General features: G+C 41.9%; 1 protein-coding gene across 1 annotated transcript in view; it reads left to right on the top strand.

The window, feature by feature from the left end:
• The window catches only part of KCNT1 (potassium sodium-activated channel subfamily T member 1), a 739,470-nt gene that overhangs the window by 630,643 nt on the left and 86,243 nt on the right, over positions 1-22,584 (top strand). The window contains exons 21-22 of the mRNA XM_078640347.1: positions 12,353-12,525; positions 18,167-18,238. Of these exons, the coding sequence (XP_078496473.1) occupies positions 12,353-12,525; positions 18,167-18,238 (245 nt within the window). The remainder of the gene's footprint in view (positions 1-12,352; positions 12,526-18,166; positions 18,239-22,584) is intronic.

Genomic DNA, 22,584 nt, shown 5'->3' on the forward strand with positions numbered 1-22,584 from the left:
AATATGCAGTCATGAAAACATGTTGTTGGAAAAAGGATGGGTTTGTACATTGACTTTCTTCAAAAGGCAACAAAAATATTGTCATATTGCCATTTGACAAAGTAGAGAAGTTCACACATAGGCTTTCTTAATGCAAGAAAAATGTTCCCTTTTTTCTATTTCCACTACTATTACCACATTGTTATTAAACCTCACATACAAGTCTTGTGGTAACAAAACCTACTAAATATTAATTGCTGATAGCCACTCTACCTTAAGCAAATCATCTATGGACATAAACTATGCAGTTTCCACTAATACTGAAATGTTTATACCATTCTAAACAACAGTTCAAAACCGCAATTCTTTGGCAACAATACTATCATTAAAAAGGATTAACATCATATTACAACTAAACCCCTTGCACTACTATTTCATGCATACTAAATCTACTCCATGTTCATGTATAATACTCATTTTTCTAGCACACAAGGATTTATACATATTTGCCTTACGACAATATCTACATGTCTACCCACCTTATTTGATTTACTATTCATGGCTACTAAACTTTCCCCTTATATTGTTTCTTCAACAATACAAATTTCCTTTCAGTTCTGGTACATGTTACTGGGGTACCGAGGTCACATCAGGCGACAATTCAGACATAAGTAACTAATATGTATTTGCTTATCATGCCTTTTTGCTTCACCGTTTTCTATACAAAGTTCCTTTTACAATTCAATACCATAATACTCTTCTGCGAGGGGACAGATTACCCTTGCTAGTACTGTCTATTGATCAAAGGAGCACTACACCTATTTCTTACTGTTGTATCCTGTAATGTTGCTTCATAGTTGGATTTTCTTTGTAGAACTCCTGGGTTCAAAAATACTTCCTCAGCTATTATCAAAGAAAATCTCTCAACAAAATCCACACCTGTTGGTTTTCTCAATGTTTGTTTGAGTTGTCCTACTTGTCCCCCCACTAAAAGTTCCTTTTACCTCTCTGTACCCTTGACACCTTACTTTTTCTTCTCTGACTAACTCCCTGAAGCTGCTCTTCCGCCTTTGCCAACCAATAACTGCAGACATAATAATAAGATTCAAACCCTTAAATATTTTACATTTTATGTGTGATTCCTTGTATTTTAAAAATTGGATTGTATTATGGTTTTTAGTTTGGCAAAAGATAAAACTATTTAATTTATTTACCTCTGACCCAGGATTGGATACCGGACCTGTGTGTTTGTTCTATTGTTTTTTGTTTTTGTGACTTTGAACAATAGGGACTTTTTGTCAGCACTAACCTTCATCAGCATTTCATCAGCATGCCATCAGCAATTTGGTAGCAATTAAGGTGGGGTTTTACCTAATACACATGAACCATATTGTGACTTGGGGGATGCTTCATAAGATGTGTTGCATTCTCACTTGCTAAGAAATTCAACTTGCCGAATCCGTACATTATTTAGAAATTGAACACATTATTATTAAACTTATTTAAGGTATGAGAGAATATTACTTGTACAATGACATGTGTAATGAATCTGGGTAGCAGACACTGCATGAGCCCATGAGTTCCTTTGTTCCATGGGCATTGCATTTAGGTGCAGAGCGATTAAAATCACAACGCTGCATAAAACAAAATGTGTTTGTACGAACGTCAGAACAAGTACTTAATTTGTTAAAATAATAAGTATGAAACAGCCGACACGTGTTTCACCCAGGGGCCAGCAGGCCAGGGCTTTCTCAAGGCAGAAAAATCTTTGTTAGTTGGTTGTATTCTAATTAGGTAAACAGCCGAAGTGGCAAAATGAAGCGTCTTCTGTATGTCATGTAATCTCTGTGATATGTTAGTCCTTCAGACCGCAGAGATTACCTGACCTGTATTGTTGCACATGTCTTCAAATAAAGAAGAAAAGACTACTGCAAACGCGTACTCAACCCTATCTGTATACATGATGTCCTAAACAAAACTTGGGGACGTACTCACCCTATAAATCTATATGAACAAAAAAAGAGAGCACAAACCAATCACACATACCTACCTTGGAACAGGTGGTATGTGGGTGAAACCACCGTTTTGGTTGTGCCAAGCCAAAATGGGTCCTGACAAATTGTGTGTGAACCCTGGTAACACCCACCTGCTATAACGACTATGTAAAGTAATAAGTGTCAGCGCCCAAGATATTTCTCAGGAGGCCATTAATTCTTGCACCCCCTATGGTCTTTGCAGGCACGTCAAAAAACTAGTCGAGCCACATCTATTTGCCATAACAGTACTGCAAATGTGCTATTAGGAACATAATAGGTGACCAAAAACTGCACGAATGACCTGAGCATCTTGGTATTATTAATATTTTAAGCATATATTGACTTGCTAAACACTTTGCTTATGTGCTTTTTTACCAATAGAGTGACACTGCCACTATGTGGAAAAGGGGGCATATTACAAGAAAATGACGCAGCGTGGCACTGCAAGCTATCTTGCTACGCCGAACTGCCTCATAAGGAAAGTGTTAGGAAGTGTCATATTTACAGCAATACGATGCATTCCTGTGCTGGCACACAATAGGCTGTCCAGCGCCAACGCAGGAACTCTTGCACCATGGTCAAAGGGCCCCTGCATTGCAGGGAGTATTGTTTATGTGCAGGATGGGACACCTTCCTGCACATAAACAATCATTGATGGTGTTTCCTTCTTCTATGTGAGCTGCAGAATGCCAAAAGCAAGGAGAAATTAAGGTATTTCTCTTCGTCGCACCACTTTTATGCCTCCCCTGTGAAGGTGTAGTAATCTGACACATTCCCAGGATTGAGGAACAGTGAAAATCTGGGAATGTGTCAAGTTCCCTGGGTGTTGGTGAGAACACCCACAGTAAGACCCATGGAACACCTGATCGTCATAAAAGTGATGCTCCAGCAGCATTGATGTGCTGCAGGGGCGTTGTAAATATACCCCTGAGTTTCTATAATTGTTTCAAGTTTTAAAACATCTAGGGACTCATTTACATGGAACTGGCATAGAGCAGTGTTGCAAATCATTTTGCTGCGCTAACCCTACACCTATTCAAAAGGACGGGAATTCACTGTATTTACAAGCTACGGTGCATTCCTGTCCTTTCAGCCAGGGCCGACGCACATTTTGGAGCCGCTGTTGTTAGCACAATTGTTTTGTGCAGGAAGGAGCACCTGCCTGCACAAAAGCAATCATGAGAGGCGCTTTGCCTTTTCTATGTGTGTTGCAGAATGCAGCACATATAAAAAGAGGAAAAACAGGAGACATTTTACCATTTCTCCTCATTATGCCTGCTCTACGGAGGTGCAAAATTTTGGCACTGTCCCAGGATTACCTGATGTTGTAAAGCTGGGGTAGCGTCAATTCCATGGGTGTTGAGTGGAAACACCCACAGCAACACCCATGGAATGCCTCTTTCATGCAGAGTAAGGCAAAGCAGTGGCTTGTGCTGCCTTGCCTTACTCCATATCTACAAGGTCATGAAAAACCATGTAAAGCTGGGGTAGCGTCAATTCCATGGGTGTTGAGTGGAAACACCCACAGCAACACCCATGGAATGCCTCTTCACGCAGAGTAAGGCAAAGCAGTGGCTTGTGCTGCCTTGCCTTACTCCATATCTACAAGGTCATGAAAAACCATGTAAAGCTGGGGTAGCGTCAATTCCATGGGTGTTGAGTGGAAACACCCACAGCAACACCCATGGAATGCCTCTTCACGCAGAGTAAGGCAAAGCAGTGGCTTGTGCTGCCTTGCCTTACTCCATATCTACAAGGTCATGAAAAACCATTCAGGGTGGCTTCATAGATATGGCTAAGCCCTGTGCGCCACCGTAATATCCCAAAAACTGACGTTCCAGTAGGGCGCAGGGCTTTTAAATATGCCCCTAAGTGCGATGCTGAGCACCAGCACAAATTAAGCAATGATCAGAATGATGGACAGAACTTGGCAGATTCATGTGAAAATGTTCTGTAAAATATAAATTGCACTATGTCCCCATTTTCCTCAAAAACTTTGGGCAAAAATATAACTTTTACAGAACCTCACTGTAGCACATTTGATTAGATCTCTTTGCTCACATGTTCAATTCAATTTAGGGTAGGTATTAATGATACACTGCTTTGAAAGAACACATGTTGGCTGGCCATTGTGAGCACCTGAACCATTAATGAAATCTGACTCTTGCTCCAATTGGCTTATATCAATGACTAAGCAGATTGTTTTGAGCTTTTGAATCTTCAAGGAAATCTGTCTTTTACTCAACTGAATGCAAACATTGAATACCACTAACCAAATATCTAACTGGTGTCTGGATGCCGTCACCCTGCTCTATTTAGTCATACAAATTTCTGGGTTGCTATTGGCAGGGCCAGACTGTTCATAGCGGGCATCGGGCATTTTCCCCGGAGGCTGGAAGGGTGGAGGCTGGTTTTGCAATGGTCAGGCAGGTTTTGCTACTGGGGCGCAGTTTTGCAGCAGTGCTACGATATCGGCCCCCATTAACAAAAGCAGTACAAAAGGGGGTGGTCATGGACGGAGCATCTGAACCAATCAAAAACTCACACCCAGTCAAAAGATCTGGGTTTGATCCATCACCGTTCTTTAGCCCACTCTGCCACCCCAGTTCAGACATGGCTATATGCAAATCAGTCTTACCCTGTGCCTCATGGGAGCAGTCCAGCCCGAACTGCCAAGCCATGCCTTCCCTGGACCGGAAACAAGCTTCCGAGGACCGGTTTCTGGCATTCCAGCCATCTTCAGCCCGGCTTGCTTGAATCCAGTGGCAAAGTGAGCAAGGGACTCACGTCTGAGCATACCCTGCCACACTTATGGCAGCCAAAGCGGTACAAAAGGGGGTGGTGATGGACGGAGCATCTGAACCAATCAAACACTCACACCCAGTCAAAAGGTCTGGGTTTGATCCATCACCGTTCTTTAGCCCACTCTGCCACCCCAGTTCAGACATGGCTATATGCAAATCAGTCTGACCCTGTGCCTCATGGGAACAGTCCAGCCCGAACCGCCAAGCCATGCCTTTCCTGGACCAGAAACAAGCTTCCAAGGACCGGTTTCTGGCTTTCCAGCCATCTTCAGCCCGGCTTGCTTGAATCCAGTGGCAAAGTGAGCAAGGGACTCACGTCTGAGCATACCCTGCCACACTTATGGCGGCCAAAGTGGTACAAAAGGGGGTGGTGATGGACGGATCATCTGAACCAATCAAACACTCACACCCAGTCAAAAGATCTGGGTTTGATTCATCACCGTTCTTTAGCCCACTCTGCCACCCCAGTTCAGGCATGGCTATATGCAAATCAGTCTGACCCTGTGCCTCATGGGAACAGTCCAGCCCGAACTGCCAAGCCATGCCTTCCCTGGACCGGAAACAAGCTTCCGAGGACCGGTTTCTGGCATTCCAGCCGTCTTCAGCCCTGCTTGCTTGAATCCAGTGGCAAAGTGAGCAAGGGACTCACGTCTGAGCATACCCTGCCATACTTATGGCGGCGTTGCCACTGGATTCAAGCAAGCCGGGCTGAAGACGGCTGCAATGCCAGAAACCGGTCCTCTGAAGCTTGTTTCCGGTCCAGGGAAGGCATGGCTTGGCAGTTCGGGCTGGACTCTTCCCATGAGGCACAGGGTCAGACTGATTTGCATATAGCCATGTCTGAACTGGGGTGGCAGAGTGGGCTAAAGAACGGTGATGGATCAAACCCAGATCTTTTGACTGGGTGTGAGTGTTTGATTGGTTCAGATGCTCTGTCCATCACCAGCCCCTTTTGTACCGCTTTGGCCGGCATAAGTGTGGCAGGGTATGCTCAGACGTGAGTCCCTTGCTCACTTTGCCACTGGATTCAAGCAAGCCGGGCTGAAGACGGCTGCAATGCCAGAAACCGGTCCTCGGAAGCTTGTTTCCAGTCCAGGGAAGGCATGGCTTGGCAGTTCGGGCTGGACTGTTCCCATGAGGCACAGGGTCAGACTGATTTGCATATAGCCATGTCTGAACTGGGGTGGCAGAGTGGGCTAAAGAACGGTGATGGATCAAACCCAGATCTTTTGACTGGGTGTGAGTGTTTGTTTGGTTCAGATGCTCCGTCCATCACCACCCCCTTTTGTACCCCATTAACAAAAGCAGCAGTGCTTCACACTTGCACTTCCCTGAGGCTGGTTCAACAAAATTGCGAGGAATGCTTTGGGTTCCCAGTCTGGCCTTGCCTCCAGTGGGTTATCAGTAGTAACCCCTGGCTCAGCATCCATGCACACCGGGACAATTACTTTGACTTCAAATGAAACAAACTCCCACTTTGGAAGTTTTTTTCTGAACAAATGCACAGATATCCTCTGGGAGGTGGGAATTTCTACATAATATGGACCCCTGCAATATATATTATTTTCTTTTTTTCAAATGGAGAGCATTGCTTTTTAATGAGTGCATGTTTTTTTCTAAAATGGAGTCCACAAAAGGTCCGCTGTGCTAAGATCACACTCTTTCCAGCTTTCAGAAACCGGCATAATTAATAGTTACCCTTTTCACCACCGTTCTTGCAATTTGCTAAGTGGTGGGCAATATTTCTTATTTTTACAGTTTCGACCTATTTGCAGTTTGTGGGGGGGGGAAGGTGTGAAACCTATGAGTGAATTTGGAAATCTATAGATTTCTAAAAAGTTTATAGAATTCTGAATTAAGCAAAAGTCGTTTGTGTAGATTGCTATTGGGTTTCCCAAAGAAACTAACTGTTGAAATAAAAGAAAAAGTGAAAATAGGGAGGATTTTTTCTGCCATTTTGAAATGGCTTTGAAACTGCACGACAGGCTGCAATGGCAGCCTAAAGAAATGTTTCAAAGTGCTACTTTTGTGAGTGGCACAATGAGTGCTGCAGGTCTGATAGTAACATTTCATTTACATTACAGGCCCTGGGTACATGTAGTAAAATATACTAGGGAAGTGCAAGTAAATTAAATGTGCCAATGAGATGTGGATCACTTATACCATGTTTTAGGTAGAAAGCACAAACACTTTAGCACTGGTTGACAGTGTTAAAATGTATAGAGTCCCAATGCCAACAAAAATAAATTCAGAAAACAGGATGGATGAAGGCAAAAAGTTTGGGGTAATACCACACCAAGGATATCAGTCTAACACTTCTCTCCAGTTTTCAGAAATGTCCAGAGTTGGTAGGGTTCCTTGGGTGAAGGTCAAGTCTGGGCCAAAATTTTGCACTCATCCGCCATGGAAAGAGAGACAAAACAAAGTGTGTGTAGGTATGGTGTTGTTGTTTGCAGGGTATTCTGAGTATGACATTGTACTGGGATCCCAACCAGCTACACCACCTTTCATTCCCCTGCATCTCCAGTGTTCAGAAATGCTAAAGGTTGATAGGATTCCCTCAGTGCAGACTCATTAGTGTCCAAACACTGCAGCGATCACCCATGGCAAGTGAGAGGTAATTGCCGCTCACAGAGCACCCTGGGTAAGATATTGTGCTGATATCCAGGCAAGCCACAACTCCCTGAATTCAACTGGGCCTATAGGTTTCAGAAATGCCCAGGGTTGGTTGGGCTCTCTGGGTAGCAGCTGATCTAGAGCCCAAATACTGCAGGAATTGAGATTTCCTTCGGCATATGTTTGACATGTAGGCTGGCAGAGTAGGGCAATACCCCAGTCTGTCTGCCCAAAGAACAGAAGAATTGTCTAGGGTCTATGGATGAGCAGGCAGTAATTTCAGGATAGGCAAGCTACACACCCTATAACCTTTTAAAAGTATTTTTTTACCCTTGTGGTTTTATTGGGTTTTATGTCCCTTCGTGGGCAATTGGGGATAATTCTCCAATCTTCTCCCCAAGGAGGGCAATAAGACTGTCCTGGGCTGGGGTAAGCGGGGCAGCCCAAAACAAGGTCATCCACCCAATATCTTGTGGGTTTTAAGCAACATGGGGGCAGAGTCAGGTAAATCTCAGGTTTTTCCCCCGGGGGTGAGAAGGTTGTCCAGGTGGGAGATTGAAGACACACTTGCCAATTTGCCTACTGGGGGGGGGCAGGACAGATAAACTCTGCGGACCACTGGGATTAATGGGTGTACATAGCTCAGTGCCACTACAGGGTGGCACTTACCCCATGGATAATTTAAAAATGATTCCCTGCTCTCTTGTGTGTTATGCCTTTTTGAAAGCATATTGGGAGTAAACACCAAAATCTGCCTTCTCGGGACCAGAAAGGCTATGGGTTCCAGAGGTTGAGTGGTGTGACCCATTGCCAATGTGGGGGTACAGTTCAATAGGTAAATAGCTGTCTTACCTGTCTCCATAGAAAGATATGGTATAGAATAGCAGGGACATGTGTGGAAGCAGTGCAGAATGGCATTCTAGTCTGAACCAGTAAGTGTTTCTTACGGAGATTGTATTCAAATTGGCCACCTAGAAATGCAGGCCTTCTGCACTCTTTCTGCTGTGGAAGTGAGCATTGAAGGCTGGTTGGAGAGGTTTTGACATTTTTGTTTCAACAAAAATAGCTTAGACTTTGTCAGGGAGGTACTATTGCTGTATATTGGTGTGATGTACAGTAGCGTTTTGGGAAGTCACTCAATACGCACAAATACAAGAAGGTATTCATCCCCTCAAAACCACCTCCTCTCCACACAGCTGTGTAAGACAGCTGGGTTGGAGTGGTTTAAAGTGTGCAAGTCTGGCTGGATATTACAAGACAGCTGACCAAAGTGACATGCACACTTTTTTTTGAAAAATTTTTTTTAATATTTTTATTTATCAACAGTAAACAAAAAAGTAAAGCTACACATCCCAAATATAAAACAAAAACAAAAAGTTTCTCATTGATGGTACCAAACAGAAAAGTTAAGGCACAAATATATGAAGGAAACAATAGTTTTTGATCTCTGTTACAAATACATCCTGGTTCAAATGTACTATACATTAAAATATGAGCCCCCTTATAGAATTTAATTTAATCATAGATTGAGCACCCCTTACATTTGCCAATGCGTATTCCATCTTGTATATTTCCCTAACAAGCAACCACCAATCACTTATAAGTGGAGGATTCGGATTGATCCAAGCTCGAGGGATTACCAGCCTAGCTATAACCAACAGAATCGATAGTAGACGGACCTGTCTATGACTCATGTTTTCGGGACCCAACATAATATCCTTAATCGTAATAGAAAGATCTATCCCCATTTTCTGAGAACATATTTGACCCACCTGCTGCCAGTAACTATCTAGTTTAGGACAAGTTACAAACATATGTATAATATCTGCCGCAAATAGGTCACATCTAGGATATTTTGCTCAAGTACTACCAGAGCCCAAAAGGGCCTACTTGGCAATTCACTCTGGTGTATAATAGACAAGGCAGACAGTGCGACGTTGTTGTAATCTTATATTGGTGGAGTGTACAGCATTCTTAATGACATTTAAACTATGTTCTATAGTGTTTACCATGATCCCTACTCCCAACAGTTTACTCCAGCGTTCAGCTAGTTTATTACCATCTCCTTTTCTATAGCCAATAAGGCATGTATACATGTGACTGATAGAAGATTTGACTTTTTTCCTGGTATAAAGTATCCGGGATCTCTAAATTGGTTGTTTTCATTATTTCTAGCTGTTTCGAAAAATAGTCCTTAATTTATAAGTATTTAAAAAACATGTGACCTGGTAGTTGAAACAAAAGTTGTACATTTTCGAAGGAAGTAAACCCATTGTAGTCCTACAGATTGCCAAGTGATGTAATACCATAAGTAGCCCAGCATTTGCTAATAGTGCCTTGAAAGATTTCCGGGAGCATTGGATTACCCCATAGCGGGAGTCTGTCATGATGGTATGTTAGATCACATCTAGATAGAATGGCCCCCCAAATAAATGTAGTATCTCGCAGTGTCTTAAATTTAACACGCTTACAATAATTTGGATCATTAGTTCTCTATAAGTACATAGTACTATTCTCTGCCAACATAAGTTGATGAAAGAAGGTAGGATTTAGTAGACTCCAAAAACGACTAGCAAATGCAGACCAAAAGTACATTTTAAAGTCTGGAAAATCAATTCCCCTCGGCTCATAAGGGAGTTTAAGCAGATCAATTGCTCTTCGTGCTTTTTTATAACCCCAAAAAAAGCTACCAAAAAGACCCTCTAATCTTTTTTAAAAAGTCTGGGGGACCCGTAAAGGAATAGATCTGAAGAGATACAAAAACGTTGATATTATTTTCATTTTGATAATATTGGAACGACCAATAATACCAATTGGTAGTTTGTGCCATTTTTTTCAACAAAATAGCTTTGTCTTTAATCAAGAGTTCATAATTCAAAGCAAATATCAAATTAATCTGCAAAGATATTTTGACCCCTAAGTAAGTGGCCGCAGAGCATACACCACGTATAGATGCCCAAGGCTTAAAATTAAGAATTACTTGAGTTTTATTAGTGTTAAGTTTATACCCTGATATGGCACCAATCCCAGCTGCTTCATCTTCGATTAATTTTATTGCTCGTGCTGGTTCGGTCGTAAAAACCGCTGTATCGTATGCATAGGCGATAACTTTAAGCGAGACTGCACCATATAGCAATGGTGTAATTTGCAGATTGGATTGTAGTGCATAGATAAACGGTTCGATATAGAGGGCAAATAAAAGAGGAGAGAGTGAGCAGCATTGTCTTGTACCACGAAAGATTGGAAACACAATGATTGGGACCCTAAATACATTAGTTTGGCTTGTGGTTTGTCATATAGGGCCTGTATCCAACGTTTAAAAGAGCTTTTTATCGCTATCTTTATTAATATGGCCCATGGAAACTCCCAATTTACCCTGTTGAACGCCTTTTCTGCGTCTAAAAGCAGCATACCAAGGGGAATATTGTTTTTTACTGCAAGGTCAAAAGCAGAGATAGCGGTATTAATATGAGCAGTGGTATCTCTACCCTGAATAAAGCCATTTTGATGGACAGATACCAAATCTCACATAGCTGGAGCCAAACGGGTTGTGAGTATTTTTGCAAAAATGTTAGCATCCGCGTTAATGAGTGAGATTGGCCTATAAGAGCCAGACTCCTCAGGGGGGTTCTTTTTTTTTTTTAAAGAACACTATTCATGTTAGGTTCCAAGGGTCCGGCACTGTACCATAAGTTCCAATATATTGCGTAACCGATATAAATGGTTCTATCAACTGATCTTTAAATAGCTTATAAAATTCCAGAGGTAGATAATCCTCCTCAGCGGCCTTACCCGATGGAACTGTAGGGATATTGCTAAAAGTATCTCTTCTCTACTAATGTCCCTTCCTATTGTATTTATGCTCTCCTCATTTAGTTTGCATGCTGTAAGTATTACTGTATGTCTTCCTCGCTTGTCTGAATATCTAGAAGTGTATAGTTCCTGATAGTAGATAGAGAATTGCTTTAAAATCTCTTTCGGTTCTGTGCCACTTGTTGCTTTTATTCCCTTTGTATAGTTTGTAGCCCGGTCGTCGGCTACCTTGTCAGCAAGAACTCTCCCTATTTGTTCTCCGAATTCGTATAATGAGAACCGAAACTTATTGTAGCTAGCTAATTCTTTCCCTAAATAGTAGCCACTCTAAGATCAATCAAATCGAATAATAATTTATCCTGATTACATGCTCCCTGGCGGACTACCTCCATATGTTCGAGTTAAACCTGTCTAATAGCAGAAATACCTTCTTGAATTGTAATCTGTTTTATTTCTTTTGCTGCAATATGTATTATTGCAAAGTTCCTCTTATAACTGCTTTCCAGGTATCCCAGACTATCACCGGACATGCGCACTTAAACTTAAGTTCCCAGCCCACTACTCCTCCCTGCTGCTGTTACTCAGCAGCACTGGTCTGCCTTGACACTCAGCTCAGGGACGAAGTAGTGAAAAATAAAATAGTAATAAATTAACTTTATTACGATGTTATTTTTAATCTCTGGGGCATTTATTAAGTGGGTTGACGCTCCTGTGCCCTAATGGAGGAGCAGCTCCTGTAACCACCATATCAAAATTTGACTACTAATGCTACAACATCTATTGGTTTTTTCTGTCTTGGCAAGGCAGATCTGGGCCATGCTGCCTTTCGGGTAAAAATATCAGGAATGGAGAGTCCCAAGACAGTGGTGTAAAACAGGCCCGCGGTGCGGGGGGGCCCCTCAGCACAGTACTCTTGGGGGAGAGCTCCCAATTGAGTCTGGAGATGGCCCATCCACCTACCTTGCAGAGGGTCCCCCTCAGGTTCGTTACGCCAGTGTCCCAAGAGGCCCCTGTTTCTGCTTCCTCCTTTGGTGTGATGGTCATTGCTTGTCCAGAGACCTTTGGGGGACTACTGATGTGTTTTTGTCCCTTTCACTCCCACAGGCCTGCAGGCATAACAGCTCCGTAGATGCCAAAGCCTATGGTTTCAAGAACAAGTTAATAATTGTTTCAGCTGAGACCGCTGGAAACGGGCTCTATAATTTCATCGTGCCTCTCCGAGCTTACTACAGGTCCCGGAAGGAGCTGAATCCAATTGTGCTTCTTCTAGATAACGAGTAAGTCCTTTCTTTATGTCAACCTTATTTATTTATTTTATTTATTATTACATTTATTGAGCGCGCAGCTACCCGGAGGTTTCCCGGCGCTAGAGCAAACTGAGCAGTGGAAAGGAGGGAAGGACATTAGTTGTTGAAGAGCCAGGTTTTTATTCCCTTACGGAATTTCAGAAAGCACGATTCCGTGCGCAGAGACTGAGGAAGAGAATTCCATAAGGATGGGGCCAGCAGAGCAAACGAACGGCCTCCCATTTTGGCTCTGTTGATCCGTGGAATTTTAAATTTGTTCTGTGATGAGGACCTGAGTGTACGGGGGGGGATGTATTGCTGAACCAGAGCAGAGAGATAGCGGGGGGCTCTATCAGTCATGATTTTATGCATGTAGCAGAGTGCTTTGAAGTGCACTCTGCTTTCAATGCGCAACCAGTGCAGGTTCCGCCTGTGGTGAGTGACCGAAGATCTGGCAGGAAGGTGACAAATCAGGCGGACTGCCATATTCTGTACCACCTGGTACTTCCTGGTTACCTCTTTGGCAGCACCTAAGAGAAGGATGTTCCCATAGTCCAGGCGTGAGATGACAAGAGCCTGGACGACGGTCCGCAAGGTGTCTGTAGGCAGCATCCATGTGATCTTTCTCAGCCACCTGATGATGGTAGTACAGGTGGCTGCCACCTTCACAGCGTGTTGTTTGAAAGTAAGTTGGTTGTCGAAGATCACACCAAGATTGCGAGCAGACACTGATGGAGTGGGTAGAGGACCCATCTCCGGAGGCCAATGGTGTGGGCCCCAGAGAGAGGTGTCAGGGCCAAACAGGAGCAGCTCTGTTTTATCCCCGTTAAGCTTTAGTTTGTGCTTCAGCATCCAGTCCGATATATGCTTCAGCCCAACTTGGAGAGAGGAAGAGGGGAGGTTTTTATTAGTAGACAGTGAGTAGATGACTTGGGTGTCATCAGCGTAGGAGTAAATTGTGAGGCCAGCCTGTTCAGCCAGGAACGCAAGAGGCCTCACATACAGGTTGAAAAAAAGGGGACTGAGGATAGACCCCTGGGGAACACCGTGAGAGGAAGGGAGAGTAGATGATACAGATGTGGAAGAAAAAACTTGAAACGTGCGGTCAGACAAAAAGTTAGCAATCCAGGCCAGGGCGGTACCACCGACACCAACTGCCTCCAAGGTGGACAATAAGATGGAATGGGAGACGGTGTCAAAAGCGGCACTCAAGTCAAGCAAGATGAGTGCCACCGTCTCACCATTATCCACTTGGCGTCTGATGGTTTCTGACACGCCAAGAAGAGTAGTTTCTGTGGAGAAGCCAGCCCTGAAACCGGATTGAGAACCATGAAGGAAATTGATGGATTCAACAAAGGAGCTAAGTAAAGAATTAACATGCTTCTCCAAAATCTTGGAGAAGCAAGAGAGCAACGAAATAGGGCGAAAGTTGGAGGGATTGTTGGGGTCTGCGTTGGCCTTTTTTAATAATGGCACCACCATTGCGTGCTTCCATTCATTAGGGACAGTCGCTTCTACCAGGGAAGCATTCAGGACATCTAAAATAATGTGGAGTGGAGCTGGGTCGAGGGAACACAGAACTTGAGGGGGCAAAGGGTCAAGGGGAGAACCAGATTTGATGTCCTGGAGGTACTTTTTTAGGAGCGTGGGAGAAATGCAATCCCAAGAGAGCAGTTGGGTAGTGGTAGGCAAGGAACAGGGAGAAGTGTCCAGGGGACAGTTATCGGGATCTTGAGCAACGTGAGTAGAGGCGGCAGGAGCGGAATTAAAAATGGCGTAGATTTTATCAATCTTTTCACGAAAGAAGTTGGCTAGAGCATTACACTGTGCAGTGTCTAGACAGGGATCTTTAGGAGCAGAGGAAGCACCTGAGAGCTCCTTAACTATTTTAAACAGGGCCTTGGGCCTGTTTTGAGCCGTAAGTATGGTATTGTTGGCAAATTTGGCTCTAGCGGTGTCACATGCCGCATGGTAGGTTTTAAGAGCGGACCTGTATTTAGCTTTATGCTCAGGGTTATACTTTGAACGCCAAAGACGTTCCAATTTTTTGCAGTTGGATTTTTCAAGGCGTAGAGAGTCATTAAACCAGGGAGCAGGAGGGTGATGAACTTGAGATTTGTTTTTTTGGGTAGGGAGGCAGGAGTCCAGAGCTGTAGTTAGCCATGATCTAACGGCGGGCAGCTCTTTAATAGTTATGTTGGAAACTGACGGTGTGGAGTTGGCAAGGAGAGAGTTTAATTTATCTAGATCTAGGCGTTTCCAGTTCCTGCTCGCTTTATGGGGAGGGTCTGGCCTGAAGGTCTCAGCTACACATGTTTTAATAGAGAAATTAACAACAAAGTGATCTGACCAGAGAACAGGAGTAGAAGATTGATAGGAGATACTTCCTCCCTTATATAACACAAGGGTAACGCTGCCTGGTGGGAAGTGTAGCCGTTTGTCGCAAATGCTTACAAAACTTCTCTGCTTACCCAAATTCTACTTATTTGCAAAGGATCAATTTGAAAGGGCCATTTCCACATTCTGCAGCATTTCTGAAAACACAATTAACTCTTAAGTTTGCAAGTTTTTACATACACATTTGTTGGTCTCTTCCCACAATGAAGATTTGAAAAACAAGGAAAATATACTGCTGTGAAAGACGGGTTAGACGGAAAGGAAAGAAAGAACACAACTGTATTAAATGGGAGTTTGGGAAAAAACCGGCCAAATTGGAAAAATATATTTTTGTGAATACAATCAAGGAACTAGGGCACTTACTACAAGCAGGCATGGCAATACAGCCCTCATTGCAAGCCCCTGTTTATGCATGGGTCGGAATTATGCATGGTGCAGAGTTTAACATGCCTGGGGGCATATTAGCAAAACCCTCGTTAAAATTATCACAGTTTCAGCGGCAGGAAACTGCCGCTAAAACGGCAATAATGGGCTTGTTAATATGCGTTAAAGAATTCCAATAGAAGCCCAGGTTAGATGTCCTGCACATCTAACCTGGGCTTCTATTGGAATTCTATAACGAATATTAGCAAGCCCATTATCGCCGTTTTAGCGGCAGTTTCCTGTCGCTAAAACTGCGATAATTTTAACAAGGTTCTAGCTAATTTGCCCCCTGGTAATTAATGAATGCAATAAAGTCTGCAATTCCGCATCTACACATCAGCAGGTCAATGTATAACTGGAATTGTTTGCAGAAAGCACCAAAAGCTGGACATTATGCCCAGTTTTGAATGGCAAGACATGTACTATGCATCAGTTATCACATCTGTTAAATTTCAAATTTCATGGTACCAGATTTTTTGTGATCAATATCACACTCCCTATTAGGGCACTCGTAATCAGGAGGAACGAAAATGGCAAATTAATGCTAATTTATTAATGTATAAGATTATGGTGCTTATTCCCATACACAGTAATCCACCAAGGGTGAAGTGTAGAAGACACTTCAAGCTGAACCCGAAATCTATTAATTTACTCATCAAGTTTTTAATGCAAAATAAGTTTTCTTACCATTATATGCAAAAATATTTTAATGCTAAGTGCAAATACAATGAAAATAAGAACATTGTTCATTCTCTGATGTTACCAAATTTGATGAGCTTCTTTTCAAGTTCAAAGAACAAGAGTGTGAAACAGTCTTCCTACCGTTGCATGCACCATAAGATCTTTAAATTGCTTTCCAATTAAGTTAAATAATTTTGTCTTCAAATTGATTCAAAAACTGTTCTTAAATTGAATTTTGTTGACTGAGTAGTACTTGTAGTCCCGTCTACAATTTTGTTGTATTTATGAATGTATTTTATAACATTCAATTCGTTTTCCTTTCAATTTCTATAGCACCTTGATACTCTTATGTTACAGTTAAGTGCACTGTATTACAAACAGAAGAAGCAACCATTTAGATGACCCATTGTGTAAAGCAGATATTGATAAGGACAGTGTTGTGTCTCAAACAAGTGAAGTCCACGCAGAGGATAGGGTAGGAAGAGTAGATTTATTCTCATGGATTGGAAGTCAGCATCAAGGACCCTCAGAAAGCAACTCCCATCATCAGCCACCAGGATACAACTGACTCAACCTGCAGCTTCCAGGAGACCAACATTCCAATATGCTTGGCAACCAAGAATGATGAAGGATGCAACATGCACAATGACAGAGTGAACAGTAAATGCAAAATAAACATAGAGAACATAAGGATATTACACACAGGTTAATCTCTAGTTTAGAGTATTTCATGGAGCACAGAGAAAGAACATAGAAATATGTTTTCTTAACTTTTTCTGATCTGCAAATAGCCATTATTCACAGCACTAGCAGGCAATAGTTCATCAGGTGAGGGAAGGGGGAGCAGGATGGAAATGAACCACCACCACTCCACTGATGATAACAATGAAGAAGAATCAGCAAGCCAAATTCAGCTGAACTTGGTGTACTGGACATCACATCAGGCAGAAGCCTGTCATTGAGATTGAATTTAAAGAATAAGGAATGACCCATTTGGAGGAGCGTGTTGGTCAACTTCCTATCCATCCACTAAAGAGAATAGTTTGGTTTGCTACAGATTCTGATGTGCTACCTCAGCAAGATGAGTGTGACCATACACAGATGAGGATGAGGAGAGTGATAGCTCATAAAATGGGTTTTGGTGTTGGTTCTGCTCAAGTTTGGAACCTAATAGTGAAATATCAATCTCGATCAAGTTGTCACAGACACTGCAAAGACTGACCAGTCCATGGGAGTGATTTCACTGCAGCGGAGTATGCAAAGTGGTCTTGGAACTAATGCACAGAACTTAGGTTCTGTGTGGCAGAAGTGCTGAATCATGTTATTTATTTAAAGTCATTTAGCAAAGTGTAATTTAGCGTGATTGTCAGCATCTAGTCCCTTTCATTCCCACTCTTCTCCTTCATGTCACCTCTTCTCCCAGAAGTGATGTGGCAAATTCTTGGAGATCCAATCAAAGAGAGGATTGTAAGAGTTGGATAAAGATAAAACAACAGCTGATAAGAAGTTGGACGAATGTGAAGTGCTGACAGGGGGTAGACTCTGTTTTCCAGTGTTTACAGACAAGGATTACAGTGTCTGGAAGTACCCAATCAGGTTTTACTGGATGCAGATCCAGCTGTGAGTAGAGACTGGGCCTTGTGGGCATCCACCCACTGCAGCACCACAGGGAACCAGATAACGCTCCTCCCCCAATCAGCCATAGTGTGGCATGGCCTCAAATGCACTCACGACCTCCTGCTCCCTAACTCCTAATAGGACTTGCTGGTATTTACCACCTGCTCAGCAGTAAATTCTAGCCAAAAAGGCCCTGGAATCTGGAAAACAAGTAAAATTTGACTTTGTATTTGTGGGAATACATAGTTATTCCCCATTCCAGGTACTATAACTTGTAATGCAGGGATTCAGGTGTTAGTAGACCTGCTAGAATCAGAGCTTCTGGGCTCCAGGTATCTTAGGGTCTAAATCCAATCAACTCATGAGTACCCAAGGAGTGATAGATGCAATGATCTGGAACTGTTGTTACAAAAACAATAGATATTGTGTATGTAATACATCTATCTACAAGTTGCATGTGAGGATTGTTGGAAGTATTGCATATTTTTCTCTAATGTAGCTATTTTTCTTGCAGTCCGGATAACCACTTTTTAGAAGCCATCTGCTGCTTTCCAATGGTTTACTTTATGGTCGGCACAATTGACAAGTAGGTGTTCTTTCTTGTACTTGTACATTTCTAAAAATACTGCATGCAGGAGCAGACACAGCAGAGACATAAGAGCCTAATCAGAAAGGGATTTTGGAGTATGTAACAATATGCTCCTGTAGTACTCTTTTAGGTACTCATAAATGCATTTGTCAATGGGCTCCAAATTGTCCAACTCCATTTTAAAAGCGCAATGAGGATACAATATTTTCTGTGTGTACTAACTGTAAATGAATGTTCTCTGAATATTCCAGTTGTATGCCTATGTTAGATGTTTTGAATGAAAAAGGCAAGAGCACTTAAAAGAGGACCACAGTACCTTTTAAAGGAATACGTCTTACATACTTCACACTTTCTAAGTGAATAGGCCTCATGGTGGTTACCCTGAAGATGACTCCTGTCACTCTGGTGTATGTAGCTTGTTAGTGCAAGCAGAACCTGAACACATGCCTCATCTACCAGAAGCCATCCAACAGTAGAAAATCCTGCACCAATAAAGAGGGGTAGCACCAGCAAGGTACCCGGGTCAGTGTGTGACGCATTATGGAGCTCAATATTGAGATTAAGAGCCCTTGATCTTTGTTTTTAGAACATATGAATAAGGTTAAAAACCTGATGTATCTGCTAAATCAATGACTTAGAACCGGGAAATTTTTAGGCAGACTTGGATATGTGAATCAATTTGGCTTTTTGTGATGGGTTTGTATTTTTTTAAGGATTTAATTGCTTAGATTTACTAAGGGTTGTCCATGTGGTCATTTTGGGCTGGGCCTGCAGGCCTTTTTAATGGTAAGTAACGTGACGCAAATGTTTGCACCGCTTCATACCAACGAGCACCCACGCAAATCACTAATAAATAGCCTCAGAGTATTTTTATAGTGTCATCTCAATTTGTTTTTGCCATTTCCTTAGAGCTTAATGTTTATGTTAAACAGTGGTAATATGCAATTTGATACTAAATGAATTTTGAGACAAAAAGCCATGCCAAACGCTAGTGTTTGAATTCAGTCTCACTGTCCTATGGAGGTGTCTGTAATGAAACTTGGCTAAAATAACTACTATGCGTGCCATTAAGTAAAACTATTCCTTCTACCAAACCTTCAATACTAATAAATCCAATGCAAGATTTTAAGCGAATGTCCTTGGGGCATATTTACAAGCTGCATTTTGTAGTACTGTTTCTAGCACTAGATTGTTACTGCAAATGTACAACAAAATGCTATTCACTTGCAGAGGTTTCGTCTCTCTGACCTTTTTCTGTACGCAGGCCTCCAACTAAGGGGTTATTACAATGGCGGAAGGAGAGCGAGGCATGGGGCTGGCAGTCCTTCCGCCATCAGACCGCGAATTTCCCCTGCCACATTATGATGGCGGGGGATCCAGTCTGCGACCGTGGCGGATGGAAAAACCTTCCACCAAGGAGCCGCCACAGGCAATTGGACTGATTGCCTGGCGGAGCGGTCTGCATGCATTAAATGGTTTTGGTGCCTAGCAGGCACAGTCCACCATATTATGATTCAGGCTGTGAGACAGCCTTTCCATGACGCCGACACTGTCTTGAAAAGGCTGGTGGAGATCCTGTTCAGGGGCCAGTTGCAGGCCCCTAATGGGGGGGGGGAGGTGTATGTGCACTGGGGGGTACCCATGGTACCCCCCTCCATATACCAATAACATAACATCTATTTAAAAAAAACTCTATTATAAATTAAAACAAACTATTTTAAAATCCTTTAACTTAAATTTCCCACTCCAATGAGTGCAACAGTAGGGGAAGTGTTGGATAGCGGAGGGCGAAAAATGACTTTACCTACTCCAATGAGTGCAACAATAGGGAAGGTGTTGGATGGCAGTGGGGTAAAAATTACTATTCCCAGTCCAGTGAATGCAACAGTAGGGAAAGTGTTGGATAGAGGAGGGGTTGAATGTACTATTCTCACTCCAGTCAGTGCAACAGTAGGGACAGTGTTGGATAGCGAAGGGGTATAAATTACTATTCCCACTCCAATGAGTTCAACAGTAGGGAAAGTGTTGGATAGCGGAGGGGTCAAAATTACTATTCCCACTGCAGTTAGTGCAACAGTAGGGAAAGTGTTGGATAGCAGAGAGATACAATTTACTATTCCCACTCCGGTGAGTGCGACAGTAGGGAAAGTGTTGGATAGCACAGGGATAAAATGTACTATTCCCACTTCAGTCAGTGCATCAATAGGGAAAGCGTTGGATTTCAGAGAGGTAAAATTCACTATTCACACTCCAGCCAGTGCAACAGCAGGGAAAGTGTTGGATAGTGGAGGGATACAATGTACTATTCCCACTCCAGTGAATGCATCAATACGGAAAGTGTTGGATTGTAGAGGGGTCAAATTTACTATTCTCTGTCCAGTCAGTTCAAAATGTAAAACAAACAAAATATCAACAAAATAAAAATGTTTACAATATATATCTATATATATATATATACAAATATGTTAACATTTTAAATACAAATATATTTAATATAAAAAAATAAAAGCTATTATTATTTTAAATATATATCCCAAATACCTAAAAATATTTTATTAAATAAAATTAGAAAAATTTTCAGAGAAATACATATTTATATTTAGAAATGATGTATTAACAAAACATTCATTATTACATACATTTAGTATATTTACTTCCTATCTATAATTAAGGGTGGGTGGACATTTCCATTCCGCCCACGGAATGTGCGATAATTTGCACCTTCCTTAAAGAAGGCGTAAAAACGGGGCAAATTTCCGCACATTCGCGGGCGGAATGGGAGTTGGAGGCCCGCCCGCCTCCCGCCTCCCGCCCACCTTATTAAATTATATTTACGTGCTACAAATAAAGTTAGATAAAACTTACCTTATTGAGCTGCAAACTTCCCCATCGCGGCTTCTTTGAAACTGCGCATGCGCTGGAGATTTGTTCAATCTCCGTGCCTCTCCGCGATAGTCCCTTCCACGACTTCCGCCCACCCCTATGTATAACACCACACAACTCACGACACACATCAAAAACAAAAAAAATGTATTTGCATAATTAACATAATTAATTATCAACTAACTAATATTATTTAAAAAACAAATTAAAACACATAAAATGTAATTAACTTCCCACCCTTTACACCTACAATTCCCACAGCCCACACCTAAAAGTAAGCTGTATAAAACTCAATTACACAATCAAAAAGAAATTCAATTAAATAACTAATAGTATTTAACAACTAATTATTAAGTAAGTAAAATTAATTTACACCCCACCCTTCACCCCTATAAACCAAAACCCACACACACAAAACAAATAATTAAACAATTACCCTAAATAATTATCAATTAATTAATTTTAATTATCAACTAATTAGTAATTAATAAAAAATACAATACTTCTCACACTTTACCCCTGTAAGGTAAAGTATAAGTAATATGAACTGACAAAAATATTGCTCCCAGAATTTAATTTTTTTTAAAAACAGTCCCATTGGGTCTTAAGTTTTTTATTTTTAAATTATCTTTATTAACAGTATTTGTGTAACTGATATTCAGTAAACAATAATAGGTCAGACAATATCCTGACAACAATATTCGGTACCGTACTTCAGTGAAGGTTGACAGCTGTAATCACTAAATACTGATAATTATTTTTGGTACACAATTATTTTTATCTGCTAGTTTTAATGCTGTTTAGCTCAAAGCCACACCCAGCTTGCTCCAATAACAGTCACAGACCTTCATATCATTAAGTGCGATGAATATATTGCCTGTCTTAAGCAACCAGATGTCTTTGTCTTAGAGGGCTTGGATATTCAGCTCCCTGAAATGCTCTTAAAACAGCACCTGTCAGGAAAACAAATACATGACTCCCAGTTGCTGAGAGACAACTCCTGCCATGTCAGGAATATTATTTTTGGTTTTCCAAAAACAAAGTAAGGCTTTGTAATAAAAATGTTTGACATGCCGGCACACTGAAATTGATCGCAGCTTCTCTGAAGGTAAAGAGATCTCCACCAGGGAGGAAACGATCTGTAAATATGGTGACCACACTAGCAGTGGAGTACATTCCTCCGCTTCCCTGGTGGAACGGAGTGCAGGCCTCTGCTTCCCCGGCGGAATGGTGTACAGCCCAACAATGGCTAAATAAGCCTCTTTATTTATTTTATGTATTTATTTATTTATTTGCAAAGTTTTATATAGCGCTGGCTAGGCCCGAAAGTATCAGAGCGTTTACATGAGGATCAGCGAGTTATAGGGTACATAGTTATATCAGTTGGATCAGCGAGTTACCAGTTACATAGCTACAACAGATTGAATCAAAGAAACAGAGGGAGGAGGAGGGGAGGGAAG

This window comes from Lissotriton helveticus, chromosome 5_1, assembly GCF_964261635.1.
Source record: "Lissotriton helveticus chromosome 5_1, aLisHel1.1, whole genome shotgun sequence".
NCBI classification, from domain to species: Eukaryota; Metazoa; Chordata; class Amphibia; order Caudata; family Salamandridae; genus Lissotriton; species Lissotriton helveticus.